Source organism: Electrona antarctica (genome assembly GCF_951216825.1).
Source record: "Electrona antarctica genome assembly, chromosome: 14".
Lineage (NCBI taxonomy): Eukaryota > Metazoa > Chordata > Actinopteri > Myctophiformes > Myctophidae > Electrona > Electrona antarctica.
In genome coordinates, this window is record NC_136795.1 from 6,931,654 (window position 1) to 6,956,694 (window position 25,041).

The 25,041-nt window shown below is 43.8% G+C and overlaps 1 protein-coding gene across 2 annotated transcripts in view; it reads right to left on the reverse strand.

The window, feature by feature from the left end:
* Positions 1–997: 997 nt before the first annotated feature.
* llgl1 (LLGL scribble cell polarity complex component 1) overlaps positions 998–25,041 on the reverse strand; it is a 95,750-nt gene continuing 71,706 nt past the window's right edge. For both annotated transcript variants that reach the window (XM_079519683.1, XM_079519682.1), the window contains exons 13-24: positions 22,235–22,339; positions 20,499–20,791; positions 20,072–20,225; positions 18,772–18,913; positions 16,635–16,966; positions 15,299–15,490; positions 11,517–11,589; positions 10,353–10,467; positions 9,795–9,853; positions 6,548–6,686; positions 5,871–5,953; positions 998–4,225 (exon numbers count right to left, since the gene is read on the reverse strand). In XM_079519683.1, the coding sequence (XP_079375809.1) occupies positions 5,875–5,953; positions 6,548–6,686; positions 9,795–9,853; positions 10,353–10,467; positions 11,517–11,589; positions 15,299–15,490; positions 16,635–16,966; positions 18,772–18,913; positions 20,072–20,225; positions 20,499–20,791; positions 22,235–22,339 (1,683 nt within the window). In that variant the 3' untranslated portion in view covers positions 998–4,225; positions 5,871–5,874. The remainder of the gene's footprint in view (positions 4,226–5,870; positions 5,954–6,547; positions 6,687–9,794; positions 9,854–10,352; positions 10,468–11,516; positions 11,590–15,298; positions 15,491–16,634; positions 16,967–18,771; positions 18,914–20,071; positions 20,226–20,498; positions 20,792–22,234; positions 22,340–25,041) is intronic.

The window sequence follows — 25,041 nt, forward strand, 5'->3', positions numbered from 1 at the left end:
AAACACGTCTTGCCATGGTGAGAGCGGTGGTGAGAGCGGCCCTTTTCCAGCTCACTGGAAAAGGGCCAGCCTGGGAATCAGGAGGCCACAGGTTCAAGTCCCTGCCCTGACAGTGTGTCCCTTGTGATTGTGACAAGTCAAATGGCTTCAACAGAGAAATGCTGAGAAAATGAAAACTAGTACAGTCAACCTAATTTGATCTACAAAGTACTGTCGTCATGTCGGTTGTTTTGAATCGTCCTACACAAATTCACATTGACAATGAATGGACAATTTTATGTCATAGTGACTGAGCAAATCATGATGTACGATAAGAGCACCCCTCAGTTCACACCGGTGCGATATTTTGTTTGTGTGTGGCATTCTTTGATCAATTCAGACATCGTGTCTGTTCTTTGCCATTGAAGCTGATATATGAAAAAGTGATGAAAAATAAAATCACACCCATGTGAAGTGAGGGGCATCATCATATATCATCGTACATCATCATGCATCATATCATACTGGCCAATCAGAATGCCTGTTGCCTGTGATTGGTTAGCGGATTTGCTCGTTTACATATGACGTAAATGTTCCCATCAATGTCAATGGCATTTAATGTTTTGACATTTATCATATTTAGTGGAATTTTGACCTAATTTATCTGTTCATTGTCAATGGCAAAACTTGAGACGTGTGGGGACAAGATTGTTGTCTTAGAAGACAACTGCTTCCGAAGTCTTCTTTAGGACTGACCAGCAAAGCCCAGCTTGGCTTCGAGCTAGCCAGCTGGCCGACCGCTTGATCAGCAGAATCCAGTTTGACTGGTTGACAAGCTGACCAACTAAACTCAAACCAGCACGACCATGTCCATTTAAGACCAGCTAAAACCATCTGATTTTTGCATTTGACTTCAAGGTCTATCAAGAAAAAAATTTGAGCGGGACAAAAGTGAAATTAAACTATTTATCCCGCACGGTACACATGAAAAACAAAAAACATACTATGCACAATGCACATCATTTAGAGTAAATACTTTATTAACATTCACCATTCTCCATCAGCAAAATGCTAAACAATCCAATTAAAACTACACACACACACACACACACACACACACACACACACAAAAATTAAAGACTTCAACAGAAAACAAGTCATCGCGGTGGTGGAATCATAAAGTAAGTCGTGCCGGCTGTAGCATGAAATGGTTACTGTAAGTATTTGTGTGTCGACAAGACCCTTAAGACCTCATAAACTAAACACTAATAAACACATAAAAAGGCATCACCGTTATCACCAATCCTATCTTTTGAGCTACATTAGTTAGCAGTGAGGTACCCCCTTTTGATTTAATTTTCTTTACATGAGGTGATAAGAACAAAAGCATGGAATACTCAACGGTTTTCGCTAAGCTACATGGAACAAAAGGTTCTAGAAGATTCTAAACATTCTATTCCATCATTGGCTTGGCATAATAAGTCTCTTTACTTCAAGGCCGTAAACCTAGATATATATATATTTATATATATATATAATATATATTTTTACATAGTAAAAGTTTTAAAAAAAAAGGGTTAAAATACTGGTGATCCAAGCACTTGCTTCCGCTAGCCAAACGTTGCCCAGACCACACTGCTTCACAGAAACCCCATAGTACTTGCTTATTTCTCCATCGTCATAGTCTTCACGTCATCTGAAGCCATGGTTCTCAACTGGATTTGCTTAAGCAATCACCTTCCCTGTCAAGTCAAGACTTCGATGCATTCCCTTTTCCACGTTCTTAATAATTCTTATTTCACAGATCTGTGGTTCTCAGTCACAAAACACGTACACTTCTCTTTAACAAAGTGACCTTCCTTCTTTGTGAGCACCGTGTTCTATCTAGACAATAAACGTCTCAATGAGATGTCTGGGGAATGTAAGAATAAGACTAAGCATACTTTCTCACGTTATTTCAGCTACCACTGAAAAGGAAAAAAAACAAAAAAACAAAAGCAGTTGTGCCGTATTGCTTTTCACCTGTCCTAGAGTTAATCAAAAAAATACAAAAAAAAGTACTTTAGCCAAATAAAAAGAGCCGTTTTCTTTTTTGAATAACCACCATCACAAACAAGTCTGAGCTCCTTCAACAGGTTGTTCCAGCAACCCATTGATCTTGGTGGGTTGTCACAGGCATCACTCCCATTACCATCATCATAATATGATCTAGCGTCCTCTCAGCCACAGAAAGAAGAGCAGCTGGGGACACTGATGTCACCAGGGTATCAAGAGAGGATGGCAGCGCGAACCATATCGCACCTGATTTATTTATTTGCACAAAAAAGATTGGTGCGAAATTCTCACTGCAGTCGTACCTTAAAGACTTTTCACCGTACGTAAATGTGCCATACCTCAAGTCCTCTCTTGACTGTATACCCTATGACATCACCGTCTCCTACTCTCCTCTACGGGGTCCCAACTCACATCACGACCAAATCCACTTAGTCTCTATTCTTAGCAAACAAATACTTAGTTGACCAAGGTCGGCTCTTAATCTCTACACCAACAGCCGATCTAAAAGATCACGTGTCGTTGCGAGCTTGTAGATTGGCTATTTTGGGGGAATGTTCCCCGTAAAATAGAGATGCTAGGCAGCTAGCGTTCAAGTGGTAACACTATTCTGTGTTGGTGATGCTGACCTGGCCACACGCGCATGCACAAGGGTATACCATCCAACTAAAAAATAATATTCGGCCAAGTTTGATCCTCTCAAGCCAACAGTCACTTTCCTCCCGAAATCCCTTGCCAAGAAGTCAAAAGGCTAGAGAAGCAGTACTAGCGTTAAGCTCAATCCCAAGCCCTTCTTCCATGATCTGAGTTTGTCGCCATTTATGCATTAAAAAACACCTTTCCTCAAAGCCATATAAAACAATAGAGTATCAGTCAGTTCAATAGAAATGAAACAAAACAAACAAACAAAAAAACCTTCATAATTAGGATACTTAAGTTTGTTCCTTCATGAGATGTTAATACCAAGAGAGTAGGTAGATAACTTCAGTGATAGTGTGCTTGTGTGCGATGACAACAACATATTCCTCAATAAGTTGTGCAGCACTAAGTCCAGGTGCGTTTGAGTTGCCCCTTCAGGAACAACTTGGGCGGTAGTGAGGCAAGCCAATTGCCTCTACCGACACCCAGGCTGGAAAGAACAGGAAATGCTACAGCTCTCTAGTTCTCACAGATGTCCCATACTTCATTTTGCTAAAATAAAATCCACATTTTTGCCCTCTTTAAATCGCTACAATGTTCCCTTTCTGTCTCGGGCTACAGATTCACAGTTCATCCTTGGTTAGTTTACAAAGGTTGTGGAGTTGTGAAACACTTCCAATACATCCATCCACCACTGTGCACGGTTAATATTCACAACAAGGATATTTCCCAAATGAGCACCAATTCAGGCTGTTGGGGGGAGATGTTGAATGCACCCCAAACAGGATCAAACATGGCACATTACACGTGTTAAACGAGAGAGAGAGAGAAAAAAAAGAGGAAAATAACCCCACAGAAACATCGCAGATAAAATGTCCCAGTCAAAAAGGTTGCAGCCCTTTTCTAAAAATCAGCCTTCATCTTGAGTGTCCTGATTGGCTGATGAGCACCCAGTAAGCATGTCCGGTCAGTGTTTCCCACGTGCAAAGGGACGAATGAAGGCTCAACAACGCATCCCACATGAATCCATAGAGAACACGGAATCTTCAGCCATTCCGTTACCGGAACCCCTGCGTTAAGAACACGGACTCAACCAGGCTGCCATTTTCCCATCCAGAAAAACCCACATGCGGTGATGAAAATAACCTCTGCCTGGGGATTCAGTGGGTGTCTGCTGGTCTGCTGCTCAGAAATAATGTCATGTTTCGATGAGTGATACTTTCAGTCCAACACATGGGGGTGACGACATGATGCCCTGCATTTCTTTCCTTCCTTTATGTCCATATAAAGGCTTTCCTCCCGGTTTGTGCCAGGGGTAACCGGGAGGCGGGTGGAGGATCCTTCAAGAAGAAGGAGGGTGTTGGTTGACAGGCTGTGGCAGGGCTCTACAGTGGGGTTGGGGTGGTTTGGAGGAGGGTCGTGGGACTGGACAGCGACTGGAGCGTCCACTACCCGTCTGTCTAGTATGCAAGAAGTACGCCTGTCGGTCCTTCTGTCTGTATAGTCCAACATCCAGCTGTGTTGAGCCATCCCACTTCAACCTCCTCCCTGAAAACTGTTGAAAGACAATCAAAAAAGAAGGTTGCTCATGTTGTCAAAACAACAGCCAATACAAACGATGAAAATATATAGCGCTCAGAACATCCTGGTTTCAAAAGCACAGGCTAACACTTCAAAAGGCAGCTTTTTAACCACTTAACCCTAAGAACACTAAACCACACTTTTGGTATATTTTACCCAATGTAATATATTCCATTAAAAATATATTTATCATCAAAATAAATTAAAGTACAGCAATACATGGCAATTTGAGGTACTCTTCTTTAATATTTCAACATGGGAAAAAATATATATATGGTGGGTATTCATTAAATAGTCATAAAAAATGGATTTGGGGACTTCTCCTTTGGTCCACCCATTTCTTGGACATCTGAGAATGGTCCAGTGAGAATAATAATTCTACAGACACCTACAGACACCTGCCTATAGAAAAAAGGCAGGGAAACAAACCTACCATAATTGGCCGGGTGAAAATCACCCAGGTTTAGTGTTCTAGGGTTAAAGCCTAGTATATACGTCTGAAGGGTGTCCCCCAGGGGTTAAAGCCTAGTATATACGTCTGAAGGGTGTCCCCCAGGGGTTAAAGCCTAGTATATACGTCTGAAGGGTGTCCCCCAGGGGTTAAAGCCTAGTATATACGTCTGAAGGGTGTCCCCCAGGGGTTAAAGCCTAGTATATACGTCTGAAGGGTGTCCCCCAGGGGTTAAAGCCTAGTATATACGTCTGAAGGGTGTCCCCCAGGGGTTAAAGCCTAGTATATACGTCTGAAGGGTGTCCCCCAGGGGTTTATACGTGGCTACCTTCTTTTTTCCCACCCACGCCAAAAATAGCAAACCTAGAAACACTAGCACTCACGGAATCTTCTATTTATCGAGGGCAAAAATGAATGAGTTTCAGGGAGCTGATGATGGCTTCCAGCTGAAATGCTGTTGTTATTCCCACCAATACATACTGGTATTAAAAGCCACGAGTGGGTTGTTTTTTATATTGGAAGTAAAAAGGAGAAAGGGATGTAATGAGGAGGAACATGTGTAAAAGAGAACAATAATGTAGTGTTTTACAGTCTGTGTGCATCAAAGGTGTTTTAAAGTCACCTTCAATATCAGACTCAGCCACTAGGGGGGAGGAAAGAGTTTACAATAAAGGAGAAAGGAGTGGACAGCATAATTAAAGGCTAGAGTAGACAGTATAATATAAATCATATATTTGTGAATATATGATAAACAGTAGTATATCGAATACTAAGACATTTACATTGGGTCTTCGATGCATCACTGGGATAATTAACATATGCATCTCAATCTCACTCCATCATTCAAAACAAAATGCTGCCACGTATAAACAGATTAGCTTTGCTAACGCTTTGCATGTTCTCTCATCTCTGTGCTCTTCTGTATGTATATGTTATGCAGCGTATAAAAGCCGTCTCAAGTATGTCTGCCTCGTTAAGGAGACGCTGTCTGTGCTGTGCTTTCTTTTTGTCCTCCTCCAGAGATGTGATGGACAGAGGAGGAATGTAGCGCTTAGACAGAAAGAAACCCTTTGAAGTTTACACACCCTGGACACGCTTCATTAGAAACAGGTGTGTGTGTGTAAGAGAGAGAGAGAGAGAGAGAGAGAGAGAGAGAGAGTTCTGTCACCTGTTCAATTGATAAGGATGCCAGTAGAACGACCCTCCTCCTCTTTGATGTTTTTCAAGTTGTTCTCTGCCTCATCCACAGTGCTACACACACACACACACACACACACACACACACACACACACACACACACACACACACACACACACACACACACACACACACACACACACACACACACACACACACACACACACACACACACACACACACAGTTACAGTAGCTATTTCATGCAATGAATACTATGGATTAGACACACCAACGGACCGACATGCGGAAACAATGGTCGGACATGCGGTCGAACATGAGCTGCTCCCGTGCTTGCGGTTTCGGTCTAATGGCAGTCGGACCAATAGTATGTCTAAACTAAAGCCTGTACTCGATTTTAATATAATCTTCAATCTTTTCTGAGGTTATACTAGTCTTTCTTTTTTTGAGCAGTGCAAACCGCTACAGCGTGTGCATGTCTAAAAAATTATTTGGTAGGTATACCTGAGACCGGCACGTTTATTTTGGAATGCCACGCTTTTTCCCCACATTAATTGTCATGGATTGTTTTTGGTCATACTGGTCATGTTGCGGTTATGGTGAGAGTGCGTTCATGCGTGTGTGCAAGAGAGAGAGAGAGAGAGAGAGAGAGAGTGTGTGTGTGAGCGTGTGAGCGTGTGAGTCTTACGTTAGGAAGTCCCTGACGTCCTCCATAGTCAGCTCTCCGGTGGAGTCGAGGGTGATGTCAGCACAGCTGAGAGGGGAGTCCAGGGGGGTGTCCTGGCCAGGGGAGGACAAGCCAGGGGTCCAAGGGTCCTCCGTGAGCCCTGAGGGGGGAACCAGTACCAGAGCTTTAGCCCATTATTTAACCCCTTTTGGTGTTTCAAGCGTTATACTTTAGCTAGACCGAGTGCCGCGCTACGAGCTTGTTACGAGTTTTGAGAAATCACGAAAATGTGGTGCAAATCTTTGAATATATCAGAGCGAACATTTTCTATTCAAATCTTTGCTGCTGGGGGGGGGGGGGGGGGGGGGGTGTCCCTGGAACAACATATTTTCAGATGGGGTCGGAAGCCAATAGAGGGTATGCGCGTGACATCATCATCAAGGATGCCAGTAGAACGACCCTCCTCCTCTTTGATGTTTTTCAAGTTGTTCTCTGCCTCATCCACAGTACACACACACACACACACACACACACACACACACACACACACACACACACACACACACACACACACACACACACACACACACACACACACACACACACACACACACACACACACACACACACACACACACACACACACACACACACACACACACACACACACACACACACACACACACACACACACACACACACTTTAGCTAGACCGAGTGCCGCGCTACGAGCTTGTTACGAGTTTTGAGAAATCACGAAAATGTGGTGCAAATCTTTGAATATATCAGAGCTTACATTTTCTATTCAAATCTTTGCTGCTGGGGGGGGGGGGGGGGGTGTCCCTGGAACAACATATTTTCAGATGGGGTCGGAAGCCAATAGAGGGTATGCACGTGACATCATCATCATATCTGGAAGTTATGCGGGAACGCCTACTGAGTGGCAAAAACGACTTTCTGGCCTTGACAGCCCATTCATCCACACACAAAAGTCCTATTTGATTGCATTAAATGACGTTAAACAATGTTAAACTCACTTTGCCACTCAATGTGCCTTTCGCCCATTGTGGGCATGTCATCATCATGAATGTGTTCTAAAAACTTGAAACAAGTTTCCAAAAAAACTTGAGAACATTTTAGAATACGGCGTAAGTGGTTGAAGTTCAAAGGGCAACACTTTCAGAGGTGGTGAATACTGAATAGTTTTTTTTTATTTATTTTTATTGAGTCACAAGACTCAATAAAAACATCCAGAATGTTTAAATGTGGCTCTATTTAACCATCCTTTCCACTTTTCCACCGCGTGAATATGATGGAATATGCAGGTTATATCCTTGAGTGATATCGAAAACATTTGTGAAGATAGAAAGCCGACTAAAATACATCAACCAGGGACTGGGGGGGAAACTGCTTGGGAAGTCCTTCACTTTCATCTTTCAAAGATGAAGAAAATGCTTGAAATTGATCAATTGTAACTGTCAATTTCAGTTGTTGTTTTGTTTTCCTTTCTTGCTAGCGTGCACACAGCTGCTCTGGAGCGGCTGACAGGCCCACCAGCATGTAAACAAAACCTTACTCCAGACAGTCGCTATGGCAACTCGCATTTCCTACCAGGCAATGGAACGCCGGGCCCCAATTGGCGACTGGGGGGGGGGGGGGTGCATTCTGAATGGTTACCATAGAGACCAGAGTGGACCCCCCGCCCTTCAAGACCTACTCAGGGTTTGAATGGGTTTGGGAGAAGAGCAATACAGAGGAATAACATCCAGCGCCAATAACGCAGAGGTAAACAATAGCAAAGGGGAGAGAGGGAGAGAGGGAGTGGCTAGACACAGAGAAAGTAGAGAAATAAAGAGTGATGACAGACGCAAAATTGTGCGTGTGTGTGTGTGTGTGCGTGCGTGCGTGTGTTTGTGTGTCAGGGGTGATCGCCATGTTGGCTTGTGGTGGACATTTTGTCAACATTCCATTTTTGCCACGGACATACTAAACTAGAACTGCACTCTGTCGAGTGCCTACTTGCTTGTTGCACACAAGTAGGCCTACTAGTGCGCAAGCAGAGCGTGCAAGTACTGTAGACCGCTACAAACTTTCAAATCTCAGCCTCTCTGTGAAGGAACGTTTGCAATATTGAATTATTAGGTTTAGCTATTTGCTACGTACCTTGCTTTTGGAGGAGAAAAAGTAGTATTTTGAAGTATGGTAATGATTACTTATGCCTGTTATGGCAGTGGTGTCAGATTACATACATGTATACATAGGGGCATTACCTTTAGTCCACCCGACACTGAAACATGTCATCGTTACGTCACCATCGATAACCAATTATACCCTGGCATTGGTACATATATTCATCATGTCATATGCTCATATGTCCATATATGTGTGTCTATATGTATGTATATGTAGTTTCTGAGTGGTATAGTGTTATAATGTGATTAGCTGGGTGGTTTGATGCGTATGTACTTGACACTGAAACATATCATCATTACGTCACCATCGTCAACCAATTATACCCTGGCGTTGGTACATAATCTTCATCACGGTTCACGGAAAGCATACCTGCGCGGTCAGCTTCCGTATGTCCGTATGACATCATATCACGTTCATTCTAAGGGACATTGGTACATATCTTCATCACGTCATGGGACATATGCTTCGTAGGATGACGGAAAACATACCTGCACGGTCAGCTTGGGGCCAGCATATGACGTCATAACATGTGCTGGCCCCGAACACGCGCATCATAGCACCTGACTGATAACATTACTTGCACGCTCTGCTTGCGCAAGTAATGAGTGGACAATAATATTACCAGAAACACATACATAGATAGGATAGCCCGGAATGACCATAACAGGTTTGTAACTCTGAGAGTGTTCTCAGAATTAAGGTTTTCTTTTGCAAATAAAACATTTGAGAACTAGTTGGACTCCTAATGTGCCATAGACAGTCAGAATAAATAATTGTCATATTCTGAAGAAAACCTGGAGACTTGACATTCAGTAAGTGGGTGTTATGATCAAAATGAGAACATTATAATGGTGTGTAAAACAGAAAATCAAACATTTGCCACGGACAAGACCAAGTCGGACACATTTGTCCGTGTACGGACATGTTGGTGACCCCTGGTGTGTGCGTGTGCGTGCGCGTGTGTGTGCGTGTCTTTTTACGTACCCTCAGCCTGACCCAGCCTGTGGGTTCCGTTGGCCTGACGCTGTGTGTGTGTGTGTGTGTGTGTGTGTGTGTGTGCGTGTCTTTTTACGTACCCTCAGCCTGACCCAGCCTGTGGGTTCCGTTGGCCTGACGCTGAGGCGTCATGCCGTCGCTAGAGGGACACACAAACCATGCCATGATGTCAGAACATGACAATGATGTCATCACAACTGTTTAACTCACAAGGAAGCCTTGACAGTAACAATCTAAACTAGCCAAAGATCTTTTCTCCAAAAATAAGTAAGTGAGTGAGTGAGTGAGCGAGAGCGAGAGAGAGAGAGAGAGAGAGAGAGAGAGAGAGAGAGAGAGAGACACACACACAGAGTTCACAATCATTTTTTACCAATTAATTTACAAAACGTTTCCAAAATATTTAACCCAATTTCCACAACTTTGTTACATATTTCGTGTAATGTTTTACGTGTTTTGGAAAATATCTTTTACTAACTAAATCTCAATTTCAAATATTTCCAGGAATGTCAATGTCATGACCGTGGGAACCCTGGAGAGAGAGTGTGTGCGGTAGGTACCTGGTAAGTGTCTGTGTGTGTGTGTGTGTGTGTGTGTGTGTGTGACGTGTGTGTGTGTGTGTGTGTGCGTGCGGTAGGCACCTGGTAAGTGTGTGTTCTAAGGGCCGATCCAGCTGAACAGAACACAGTGGCTCAGTGAGGACCTTGGCCGACAGCGAGAACCTCTCGTACTCGGAGGGGGAGATCAGGTAGAAACCTGGACAGGACAACAGACGGACAACATGCAGTTAGACTGACTATTATTGAAACACATAATAGAGCGTCGCAGTCCCGCCCCCTACCATGGACCAGGAAATGATTCTCCGTTCATTTTCCTCAAAGACATTTCAGAAAGTATTTATTTAAAGACATTTACGCCGCGGACAAAGCCAACTCCCCTTCATTTGCATACCACACACAATATTTTGGGCCGAACCAATAATTAGAAAGAAGAAAAAACGGCAGATTTTTTTGTTGTTTTTCTTCTTTGTAATTATTTGTTTGGTCCAAAATATTGTTTGTGTTGTCATGAGTTGTCACGACTCGAGTTGGCTTTGTCCGCGGCGTAACCGTCTTTAAATAAATACTTTTTGAAATATCTATGGGAAAAATGCATTGGGATTCATTTCCTGGTCCATGGTAGGGGGCGGGACTGCGACGCTCTATACAGACGTGCATTTCAGTTGTGGGCGAGAATGCCATGAACGTTGAATGACCCTTGAAGCCTTTATGGTCGAATTGCTTCTCTGTTCCACACATTAAACGCAAAGAACATACCAGACATGCCAGCGTAATTGAGGATAGAATTGTGCTGCTTTGAGAACCTGGAGCAAACAAAGGTGTGGAAACTCTTAATTATCTTAAACCGCCATCAGTCTGTGACGAAGTGACTAAAGGAGGCCGCAGTGGAATATTTCAGTTAGTATTATGCTTATAACTGAGAAGAAGTGAACCAGATATTTGGACTGAGAATGCATCCAAAAGATAGCGGGGAGGCAAAAGAAATAAAAAATAAAAACCATCCAGCTATGAAGTGAATGAATTCACCTGCTAACGTTTATTTAGAGCCCTTGAACAAACAGAGTGGCGGCCAAGGCTATGGATTATTGTAATGTTTGTTTACAGCAGTAAATGTCATGTAACGTCATGTGGGTCAATATAAATACATGAGGCTCCCCGCACTTCACAGAAGTGTGAGTAGGAGACACATTTGAATGAATAAGTAAGTGTGTTTCCTGGAGAGTACGAGAAGTTGAAATTCCTCACCCTGTCCATTCTTGGTGAAGACACAGGACGCGATGCCACTGATGTCCTCTTTACGAATGCAGTCGTAGCGCACCTGAAGACACAGCAAACACAAGGTCACAACATGTCAAGAGTGACAAAAACAAGAAAATGACACGAGAGTGACGAGACTATACACACAGCAGATAATAAATGACTGTGCTCAGCTTCGTTCATACAGTACGTTCACAGGATGGGAGACGCTCAGATTCCCCACCTCAAGTATATTAAGTTTGTTACGTTTTTATTGTTTGATGTATACACACACTTGTATACACACCGATACGCGAGAAAATGGCACCGCGAGAAGTGTGTTGATCGGCCCCCATTATGTGTTTAGCTAAGTTAGCTAGCTAGCTTATACACGTACAGAGTGAGAGACAGTCTAAGGACAGGGATTCTCATCCTTTTTAATTTCAAGGACCCCCAATTTTATATGCATTATAGGCTACACCAGGGGTGGGCAACTGGTGGCCCGGGGGCCACATGAATACTGATATAGTATTGATTTCAGCTGTTACAATTCCAAACCCGCTTTAATTACGTCATGACTAGTTATTGTCTTTTTGTGTCCAATGTGGTTATGTTAACAGTTCATAAAGTGAACATAACTAAAACTAAATGCATTTGAAATTCAATAAAAAGGTTACTTTTCAGGATTCCAATTCAAAAATAGTAAAAACTATACAGGTTTTCAATTCAAATATAGCTGCGACGCGTTTTGAACTTATAGATCAGCTATTTTTGCTACGACAGTAATATGCACTGTGGCCCTCTGGAGTGAGTGTGGAAATATATTGGCCCTCGCCATCGTCAAAGTTGCCCAGCCCTGGGCTACACAGACCACAACTTGATAATCAGAACTGCCAAAACAAAGAAGAAGGATCCCAGAAAGGGAGGGGATCTTGGGCCTCGTCTCACAAGAGCTCACAATTCCTTTGTCACATTATCATTTTCCTTTTATAAGCTCCTACTCCTTGCCCGGAAATGTATTTTAATTAATTGGATTAAAGACAGCCCTCCTACTGTTACACTTTGGTATAAAGAGATGTTTTATGTTCTCCCCCATGAGGGAATAAGTGGTGCGGTGCAGTACTTCTAGACCAGGGGTTCCCCCCCTCGGGGGGTCGCCAAATTATTTTAGGGGGTCCCCAAATTATTTTAAAAAAAAAGGAAAAAAAAAGATTTTTTTTAAAATTTTATTTTCACGATTTTTCAAAAATAGCAGACCTACAAGCTCGTAGCGCGCCACTCGGTGGCGCGCTATGAGCTTGTAGATCTGCTATTTTTCAATAGCTAAATTATAACAATGCTTAAAACACCAAAAGGGGTTCCCGCCCAAAATGGTTTAAGGTTATTGTAGCAGTCAATTTATATTGGGGGTCGGGAGGGGGCGGGGCGGGGGTCCTGAGACATTGCCAAAGCATTTCCGGGGGTCCCCGGCCAAAAACGTTGAGAACCCCTGTTCTAGACAATGAAAGATATTTCCCAAAACCTCTTCCAAGTACTTGACTCTGAATGTGGCTGACGGCACATTGCATATTATGGTTACTTATTCAGTAGCATTATCAGAGTGCTTCAAGGTATATGCAGGTGTTTTGTCCACCCTCTGTATGGTATGGTTACTCGACGACCAAACCTGTGACCAACATGTATACCGGTAGGCTAATAGTCTAGTAGTGCACCTTGACAGTGCGTCCTGTATTACTTGAAAGAAATACTGCACTTTATGCACAAGTTACTTTAGTTACAATTCTGAATTGCCCCATAACAACACTACTAATTGTAGTGTATTGTGCTTCACTGCCTGCCTGTTTCGTTTTTGAAATGCCCAGCTGTGTGTGAACTTTAGCGAGGATTTGATTGGCTGAGCAAAGTACAAATTGAGGACTGAGAATGATGATGACTGGAAATGGTTTGATTGGCTGAGCACGGAATGTGATGTATGATGATGTATGATGATAAGAGCGCCCCTCACTTTACACAAGTGTGATTTTTATGTTTTGTGTGGGGACTGCGGATGAAAACTGGCATCTTTGCTAAATCCAGTGTATTTACATTGTATTTACATGTAATGTCCATTAATATGCACCGTCCCATCAAAATAAAATAAAGTAAAAGTAAAGTTAACGTGGCATGGCTTGTATGGCTGGCTTTGTTCTGCTTGCAGTGGCGTGCACAGACATTTAGAGGGGCAGGTGCTCAAGTGAAAAAAGGGCACCTTGTGCAGCGCGTGGAACCGGCCGGTTGCCTTAATAATGTGAGATTTATAGATTTTGGGGCATAAATAATATATTGTTTCTTTTAAGGGCTGGCCAGAGGGCAAGGGCAGGTGGCAGGTGGTGCTCTAGCACCCCCTAGTGTCTATCTGTGCACGCCACTGTCTGCTTGTACACATCATACAGAACGAACCATTGATGGTGATGTCTTGTCAAATGGGAGGTTATGGTTCATTCATAATTAGCTATTCATCTTATTCATCCACTGTTAATTTCTCCTCTCATTCCTGTTTTACGTTTTTGAGGGGCGTTAGCCCCTCCTATATTCAGCTACTGTATTAGTGAAGATTTTCGTCTTACACAAACATTCAATTCCCATTGACAATGAATGGAGAATGTACGCCATATGTGGACGAGCAAATCGGTATTTATGTCCTACACAAACATTCAATTCCCATTGACAATGAATGGAGAATGTACGTCATAATGTGGACGAGCAAATAGACATGTTATGTCATGATGATGTACGATGATAAGAGCGCCCCTCACTTGTGTGATTTTTATTGCTCCGTTTTGTTCTTTTCAAAAAAGCAACACATTTTACCAAAAAAAAAAGAGTTCTCATTCATTTATTTTGGTAAAATGCGTTTCACATTGCAGTATTGATACTTTTACTTAAGTAAAACATGCAAGTACTTCTTCACGCACTGGTTGTGGTTAATCGCATGCATACGCACACACACATGCGCACGCACGCGCGTCCGTCTGCTTCACAGTGTGCTCTCCTCTCGTCATTTCGTTTTAACAGCTGAGCAGCTCTGTTTTCCTCACACCACCCTCTCTTTCTCTCCTCTCAGTTCCTTCTTTTGTCTTTCCAGCACAGCTGGAGAACTCCTTCCCTTCGCCATTTCTCTACATTATCTTTTTACTACTTAATGGCTCTCCTTTTCATGTTTACGTGTTCTCTCTCTCTCTCTCTCTCTTCGTCTCACTCGTCCTCTCTCGCTCTCGCCATCTGACAGTCGTTTAATGGTTTTGTGGCCAGAAAGTCCTTCCAGACAGCATTAACCCATTCTGGGCGAGAACCCCTTTTGGTGTTTAGCATCATGTTATGCTTTAGCTATTGAAAAATAGCAGATCTACAAGCTCATAGCGGGCCACCGAGTGGCGCGCTACGAGCTTGTAGATCTGCTATTTTTGAAAAATCGAAGAACGACTGACATAGAAACATAGCTTTTTCAGAAAACTGTCAGGATGTAGAAGACATTTTTAGAATCTGATCTCAGGTCAAAATGGGTTAAGAGATGTACAAACACATTCTAACCACAGTGAAATGTCAGAACAACACCACACACACACACACACACACACACACACACACACACACACACACACACACACACACACACACACACACACACACACACACACACACACACACACACACACACACACACACACACACACACACACACACACACACACACACACACACACACACACACACACACACACACACACACACACACACACACACACACACACCTGTGGCCGCAGGGCGGGGATGTTGAAGGTGTGCATGTCTCCCAGGTTGGTGAGACAGACCATGGTGTGTTCGCTGTAGTCCTCCTGGGCCGTAGAACTCAGCACCACCAGGGCTACCTTCCTCACCCGACAGCCCTCGTGGGCCGTCAGCTTGAACTTGGTCTTGGCGCTGACCTTGGGAAGGGAGAACACCTGCGGAGGGAGGGGTGTGTTTTTTGATTGATTGATTGATTGAAATATTTATTAACAGTTTGCAGAATTACAGTACATTTCAAGCACAAACTCAATACAAAGACTGTTAACTGTGAGTGGACGACCCAATTAAGCGTTACACTTGTTTACAAGAGGGTCCACCTTGTTCAATTCATCAAAACATTTAGAGACGTACAAATAGACACTTCTATATAGTCAAAGAACAGAACAGAAATGCATCATAAGGGAGGTAAAAAGGGAAAAGAAACATATACAGTGAGGGGAAAAGGGTTGGGCGGTGGGGGGATTCCAAAATGCATGTCCAAAATGGTTACTTTCCACAAAATAGAAAAATAACCTGTGTTCCAATTGATCCAATGTAAGTAAGTAAGTAAGTAAGTACATTTTATTTATAAAGCACCTTTCAAAACAAAGTTACAAGGTGCTGTAGTTAGGATTTAGTCACAAGCTCACAGACTGCCTGACAGCAACAATGCATTTTTAGCATGGGTAGCCCCGGCAGGAATGGAACTAACAAGTACGACAGAGACAGACAGACGGTACACAATATACGCATATTTCTGAAATATTCCAGTATTTTCTCCTCCCTTAACCCATTTTGACCTGAGATCAGATTCTAAAAATGTCTTCTACATCCTGACAGTTTTCTGAAAAAGCTATGTTTCTGTCAGTCGTTTTTCAAAAATAGCAGACCTACAAGCTCGTAGCGCGCCACTCGGTGGCGCCCTATGAGCTTGTAGATCTGCTATTTTTCAATAGCTAAAGCATAACATAATGCTAATGCTAACACCAAAAGCGGTTCCCGCCCAAAATGGGTTAATACATTTAGACCTGAGGACCTCATATTAACCATTAATCTTTCGCTGTTGAAAAATAACAGATCTACAAGCTCAATTGAAATATTTGAATAATATTTGTTCAAAGCGAACGTTTTTTAACTCATATCTTTGCTTCTGGTGGTTGGGTCCCTGCCTGGAACAACATATTTTCCAACGGGAGTCCTTGACATGAAATAGTTTGATAACCACTGATATACTGTACTGTACATACATCAGAAAACTGTCACGATTTTAGAAGACATTTTGTAGAATGTGGTCTCAGGTTCTCAACGAGTTCTATATACCTTGAGCTGCTCCTCCGAGGCGATGAGCACCGAGTGTGCGTTGGCCATGTCGGGCGCCGTGGCCAGGTCCTGCGCCGCCTCGTAGGGGTCGGGCAGCGGCCTCCCCCGGCCGTCCAGCACGCAGATGGACACCACGGGCGCCCGGTGCATCAGCTGGATCTCCTTGCCCAGGACCGCCTCGGCGCACGCGTCTCTGCCCTCGCCGCCGCCGCCGGAAGAGACACCTCGGTCGCACAGGCGCCCGCCGCCGCCCACGCCCGGCACCTCCAGGGCGTAGGCGTACACGCTGCCCGAGTTGGTGCCCGCCCACAGCGTGGGGCCATGGTGCGTTCCTGGAGATTGATTGATTGATTGATATGTTTATTGACAATGTTTACAGAAAAATGCACATAGTTATATATCACTATCAAAAGGATAAATGCAAGAAAGCCGACGGCTTATTTCCATTGCAGTCCCTTAGTTAAAGGTATATTCAGTGATTTCACTTAATTCAAATATCACTTCTTTTTTGTTTTGTTGTGATAATCCTCCCTACTATAGAGTGTGCTGACCATATAAGGGGTCCATCCCTGTCCCCAGTTAACCCCCAGGGGTAAAAAAAAAACCTTGTTTTTGGCTAGGTGGCAAAACCTTCATCCAATCAGGATAGAGAGGGGCCTTCCGCCAATCATGATCGAGCGGGGGCGGGCCTTGGTGTGTGTGCTGTTGGCCTGTCGCGTGTCACCCCATTGTAGTGCGTGCATGTGCACAACTTGTTACCAGGGCACACCGGGGTGTTTTCCAAATTACCCAAATCACTGAATGCTCCTTTAACAATGAAACACAACAATGATTGTGTATGAGTGAGCGTGTCCATGTGAGTGTTTTAGGAATGTGTTATATAATAATTATGTTATTTTTATTAGGAGAGCAACGAGACCAAGAGGCAAACATATATTAAAAAATATATAATTTCTTCTTTCACATTAATTTGTTCAGGGACCTTGAGAGCCAATGATGCCTGACTGCAGTAAACATAACATACAATTTAAACACAAATACATTACAAGATGACATTTCAGAATGAATAAGTACAGCTACTGTAGATTTCAAAGTATTCCTTACAGGACACGGGTGATTTGTAACCGACCACGGGTGATTTGTAACCGACCACGGGTGATTTGTAACCGACCACGGGTGATTTGTAACCGACCACGGGTGATTTGTAACATGCAGCACCGGTGATTTGTAACTTCATTTGTAACATCACCGGTGATTTGTAACCGACCACGGGTGATTTGTAACCGACCACGCGTGATTTGTAACGGACCACGCGTGATTTGTAACCGACCACGCGTGATTTGTAACCGACCACGCGTGATTTGTAACCGACGACGCGTGATTTGTAACCGACCACGCGTGATTTGTAACCGACCACGGGAAAACCCACCAATAAGCCCTTATCCAACACAAATTAACTAATCTTTCTCAAGCCGCACAATTTCACTGGAGCGCACAGCGCGCATATGCACGCAGACAGCAGACACATACAGTCCTACATGTCCCGACCCAAACACTGAGGAGGTAAAGTAAACGTGTTTATAATGTGCAACGGAAAATAGATTCCAATTGCTTAGGTTGGTCGTATGTGTCCAACTGTCCATACATGATCGCCTCGTTCGGTCAACAAAATATATCTCCCTCCCTCCACAGAAGCGCAGTGATGCCTGATCTACAAGCTCACACCGCGTTGCGGTCGCAACGCGTTGTGAGCTTGTAGGCTGTGGCTGTGAGGCTGTGAGCTTGCAGGCTGTAAGAACTGAGACCCTTCAAAAGTTGGCCCATAATAGAGACAAGGAAAAGGATCAATCCTTAAATTCGGTGGCATTTCACATTGCAAAGAGCTATTTTTTTCCCAAAATGTAAAAAAATAAAACCACACCCGTGTGAACTGAGTGGTGCAACCACCGGCACACGGTAACTCTGTCATTTCTCAACCGTTTCGGACGCGGGGCGGCTCGCCCTGGGTGCGTTCCTGTGGGTCTGGAACCCCCCCCCCCCGGAACCCCCACATGGGGGTTTTCTGAACTGTGAACTGAACTAGTTCATAAAATAAATGAACTTTCCCAACACTGGGTGTTAGCATGTTAGCGCATACCGTCTCGTAGGAAGGTGTCAGCGAAGCAGAGACATCGGACCACCCCGGAGAGCGAGTCGTCGGCCGACCGCGGCTCGATCCGGCGCTGTACCGGAGCCACCTCCTCCTGCTCCGCCGCAAGTGCTGCGTTGGCCTCCTGAACCTACAAAACGTGGAAAAAAGTACTCAAATGTTTATCTTTAGGATGATAAATCAATACTGCCATATAGAAATACTCTGTTACAAGCGAAAGTCCGGGATTCAAAAATGTCCCGTTTCAAGTTTTCAAATGTATACAAATCTTTTGAAAATAGTTGATCAACAAGCTCACAATGCGTCACACACTACAAATTGCGGACCCTGTGACGCGGCTCTTGAACCAGAAGTATTAGCCGCCTCCATTTCCGTCGCTCGATCTGACCCTTCACTAGCATGAAACATGCTAAAATGACCCTTCACTAGCATGAAACATGCTAAAATGACCCTTCACTAGCATGAAACACGCTAATCTGACCCTTCACTAGCATGAAACATGCTAATCTGACCCTTCAATAGCATGAAACATGCTAAACTGACCCTTCACTAGCATGAAACATGCTAATCTGACCCTTCACTAGCATGAAACATGCTAATCTGACCCTTCACTAGCATGAAACATGCTAAAATGACCCTTCACTAGCATGAAACACGCTGAAATGACCCTTCACTAGCATGAAACACGCTAATCTGACCCTTCACTAGCATGAAACATGCTAATCTGACCCTTCACTAGCATGAAACATGCTAAACTGACCCTTCACTAGCATGAAACATGCTAAAGTGACCCTTCACTAGCATGAAACATGCTAATCTGACCCTTCACTAGCATGAAACACGCTAATCTCGATAACGCGCAAGGTTTTCATTGACATCCTAAGATCGTGCTTCATCTCATATCAATTCTGAGATAAACGCTGCTAAAGATCGCGGCCATTACAGGACTCTATGTAGCACGGATCATCAACTGACTAGAGAAAACGCTATTGTTACTGCTGAATTAGTTACATTTTCGTTAGAAACAGACTGTATCAAATATGAGTGACTGACTGTCGCAAACGATGCAGAGACACCTCCCTGACAATAACGCAGAGACAGCTTGTTTATTTTTGGACCACAATGCTTATATGAAACGATTTTAAGATGACCCCATGTCATTCTCCATAGGGAAATTACTTCCGGGAACCAGGGGAATCGAGAGGATGACGTCAGGACTTCGGCGCTCTATAGGCAGTGATCAGAAGCATAGTGTGTGTGCGTGCGTACGTGTGCGTGCGTGTTTCACCTTGCTGGTGGGGGTGGTGGTGATGGTGCGCTTCTTGCCAGACACCCTGCTCTTGCGGATCCGTCTGAAACTCTGCCGCAGAGACTTCTTCAGAGACTTGACTCTGGACAGTGGTCCCTCCATCGCTAAGGAGTCGTTGGGATGCAGCGTACACCTGGGAGCACAGACAGACAGACAGACAGACAGACAGACAGACAGACAGACAGACAAATATGCTGTGAATCTTTGTGTCTTTCTGTGTGAACACAGCACAAGTCCTTATTTGTTTGTTCTGTGTTGTTGGATTGTTTTCTTGTTTGCTTGTCGTATGTGCCCTGAGGACCCCCATGGAAACCAGTTGCTGCAACACAAAATTAATATTTGCGCCAGGCTGGTAACCCCCTACAGCCCATCCCCACCCCCCCCCGCGCTTTGACGGGTACCCCACCTGGCGAGCACGGCGTTGCGTCTGTGGTAGTCGAACAGGCCGAAGCCGTGACTGGTCCCGAAGGCGATGAGGTTCCACTCGGCGTGCAGCGTCACCGCCGTCACCGAGGCGGGCGGCATGCACTGCACCAGCACCAGCGGCTGGAAGCCCGGCGGGAAGGGGGCGGGCTTAAGGCGCGGCTCCAGCCTATCGTGGCCCTTCCAGGTGAAGCCCTCGCGGTCCTGGAGCAGGTCCACCACAGACACGTCCACCATGTGCTCCGAGCGCTCGTCACTCAGGCCCATCACCATCACCTGTGTGTGGACAGAAGATACGCAGTCTGTAACAGTGAGGTCCTCAGTGTTGATTTTTTTGTCGACTAAAACTATGACGAAAAATGTTCGTCGATTACCTTTTTTCACTGGTGAAGACTAAATGAAAACTAAGCTATGATGACTACAACTAGACTAATACTAAAAACATTTCAGATGACTAAAATATGACTAAAACTAAATAAAGTTTTACTCAAAAGACTGCTGTCAAAATCAACACTAGTCCTGCCTCAGTGTTCATTTGTTCATATACAGAAGCTGGTGATCGTTTCACATCCGTGGAATTGTGACGGTTTAATCCGGTGTTTACGCTGTGCAATTACATTCAAAGTCTATACAGAGATGCAAATAGATGCAAAATTTGGTGACGTAAAGGACGTGAGAGGACGTGATTTTTTGTTGAAATATTCCAACTTCTTGGATCCATCTAACGTTTTGACAAATTCTTTCTTCATTAATCTAACTCCTCAGATTTGGTAGTAAAAAGTGATTGAATTAAAAGTAAAAGTGAGTAAAAGTGATTTAAATAAGTCTAGTCCACCTCGCCCTCCTTTAGTTGGTACTGATCGAAGCACGAAGAAAGATCGAACTCTAGATTCAGACACCTATGCAATCGCATTTTGTGAAGAATCGTGTAGCACTAGTTGGCGGCCCAATACATTTTTGTCACTCTTTTGTTTATGTTTTTTTAATAAATATTTTCATGGAAAAAATTAGAATCGTGTTGAGAATCGTGATCTCAATTCTTGTGAAGGAAAAATCGAGATTGAAGAATCGTGCAGCACTACGAAGTACGCAACGTCGCACCAATAAGTCACGTCGTTGCATCGATCTTCGCGCCACTCAAAGTCTAAAACAAATATTGTATCTGTCGGTGGGAACGCACCATAAGGGAGATGCGTGTGTGTGTGTGTGTGTGTGTGTGTGTGTGTGTGTACCAGTGTTGTTTTTGGCAGCAAATTTCTATTTTAGTTTTAGTCATAGCCTCTTGAATAGTTTTCACTTAGTTTTAGTCACCTGGAACGTCTAGTTTTAGTCGACTAAATATGATACGATTTTAGAATCTATTGTACTAAAATGTATTTTGGCGGGCCTTGATGCCTTCGTAATGGCTGATTTTATACTATACTACAAGCTCACAAGCTTGTAGATCTGCTATTTTCAGCATGCAACCAAGTGTAAAATGACTTACTTACTTATAATGGATCTCTTGTCCACTAGTCCCTTCCTAACATTTTACTCTAGTTTCTTTATCTACATATTTAGTCTTAGTCATCATAGCTTAGTTTTCATTTAGTTTCCATGTAGTTTTCGTCAGTGAAAAAAGGTAGTCAACGAACATTCTTGGTCTTGGTTTTAGTCGACGAAAACAACACTGGCGTGTACTGTACGTTACATAACAGTCCTGTACAGTTTGTACTGTACCTGCCCAGCGGTCCCCGCCACCACCAGCTTGCTGCTGTATTTACACATGCTGATCTTCTGGATGCCGAGCCTGGGGTCATCACTGTAGGGGTCAAAACATCCCACCTACGCGCACACATGCACACACACACACACACGCAGAATAGTTGGTTTTTCAACTCATTAAGACTGTAAAGCAACCACAGACCGTTTTAATTGCACCCAGACACGACATGCAGCCCCATGTCCTGGAGACAGTACAAAATGTTACATGTTTGAGCACACACACACACACACACACACACACACACACACACACACACACACACACACACACACACACACACACACACACACACACACACACACACACACACACACACACACACACACACACACACACACACACACACACACACACACACACACACACACACACACACACACACACACACACACACACAAATAGTGGGTAAAGTGCTGACCACGGGAGATAAACTTGAGGGGTTGCACAACTCTTTTTTCACCCTAAAAGATGATCATCAGGTCTTCTTGTTATATAAGGAGGAAAAAAGTGTACAGTATTTGTTAAAATGTCGTTTTTATGTGGACACGCCCATCAGTTCATTAATTATGCCTGGTTTGCCTGGTGGTTCGTGATGGGTGGTGATCCACCTGAACTGAAGCCACACCCACAGCTGTTGTTGTATGATAAAAGGGGGAGGGGTTAAGGGAGGGAATGATATTGTGATGTCACTATATCACTGTTTTTTTTCATTGGCACGTTTGACTGTCAGGGTTTCAGCCTCCAGGACGAAACCCTAAATACAAACGGAAGGCATCATTGCACATAACAACCACACCAAGGTGTCTAATGAAGTACTGTCACCTCATAAACGCATGAAAAACTGGGAAAAAAATACAAACACTACGGCACTCCATCTTTAAAATGACCGTTTCTCCTCTCCTCCTTCATGTCACATCTTAGAACACAAACACATTCTGGACGGGGTGTTGTGGAATGTCAGAGCGACCTCTTGGAACCCTTCCACAGAAACACTCTCCATTTCCAAACCTTCCACACAGTGTGGCTCTCAAAGAGTGTGTGCGTGTGTGCGGGTCTGTAATACTGCCGATAGTGTACACACTTTCAGAGTTTTGCAGGACCTTGAAAGTGAAAGGTTTGAGAATGTCCTGCTCCGCTGAATTCCTGGACAATCCCCTTTCTACAACCACCACGCGCAAACATAGAGAACAACATGCATGTCCGTAGACACTAAATCACACACAGTAGGAATTCCAACAGTATCCTCTCTCTCTCATGAGAGACTTGTGTCTTGGCAAAACAAGGAGTAGGGAGAGGTACACACACACACACACACACACACACACACACACACACACACACACACACACACACACACACACACACACACACACACACACACACACACACACACACACACACACACACACACACACACACACACACACACACACACACACACACACACACACACACACACACACACACACACACACACACACAGTGTGTGAGGGGATCTGGTTTTCATTACCGAGGAAAACAGGGAAAGGCTCTTCATCCCATATGAGGGCTACATTCCAGAGCATGCAGCTCTGTTACCACGGGTTACAGGACAGGACAGAGAAAGGTAGAGCATGCAGCTCTGTTACCACGGGTTACAGGACAGGACAGAGAAAGGTAGAACATGCAGCTCTGTTACCACGGGTTACAGGACAGAGAAAGGTAGAGCATGCAGCTCTGTTACCACGGGTTACAGGACAGAGAAAGGTAGAGCATGCAGCTCTGTTACCACGGGTTACAGGACAGGACAGAGAAAGGGGTTACAGCTCTGTTACCACGGGTTACAGGACAGGACAGAGAAAGGTAGAGCATGCAGCTCTGTTACCACGGGTTACAGGACAGAGAAAGGTAGAGCATGCAGCTCTGTTACCACGGGTTACAGGACAGAGAAAGGTAGAGGACAATGCAGAATTAGGAGCGGGACGGTATAGTACGAGAACGGGGGCGAAAGACAACAGAATGACAGATGAAGATATATTGTAAAAGTAATGTGGACGCAGGCCCTAAGGTGCTTGCATATACAGTAAAGTAGTTAAGACCTATACTAATTGTCTGATTGTCTAAAATTGTCTAAAATAGACAATCCACCAGATTGTGTCTGTCTGATATTTCAGTGCATTATGAGCTTAGGGAGCTTTTACCTTTATGAAAAATATATGTTCAAAGTCCCAAAAATAAATGAATACATTTGTAATAATAATAATAATAATAATAATAGGCAAACATTCAGTGACATTCTGCCAAAAATATGCTGCAGCAGAACTACAAGTTCATAACGCGGCTATTTTTCGACTTGCTATAGAGGGTAAAAGGACGGGGTCAAGTACAGACGCCTGGGGGATCCCGGTCAACCTAGCATGTGCTAAATGCTAAAACCTGCAAATTCTGAGACTGTTCGTTTAAATCCACAATCCTGTTATGCTGCACCCATTTAGTATAAGGCCGATTAAAAAAAAAGAAAAAGTCTTCTAAATCCTGACCTAAGTTTTTTCCAAAACTTCAAATATGTATTCAAAAATTACAAAAATGTTATGCTGCTATATACTGTACAGTGCATAGCAACAAGAACCCCAAAAGAGGTTCCCTCCCTGAAGAGTCAAAACACCAAAAGGGGTTCCCTTACTAAATGGGTAACTAGACTAATACATGAACTCACAGCTATACAGTACCTCATCTCTGTCATATACTGTAGATACTGGCATCTTCATGCAGTGAGTCAGAA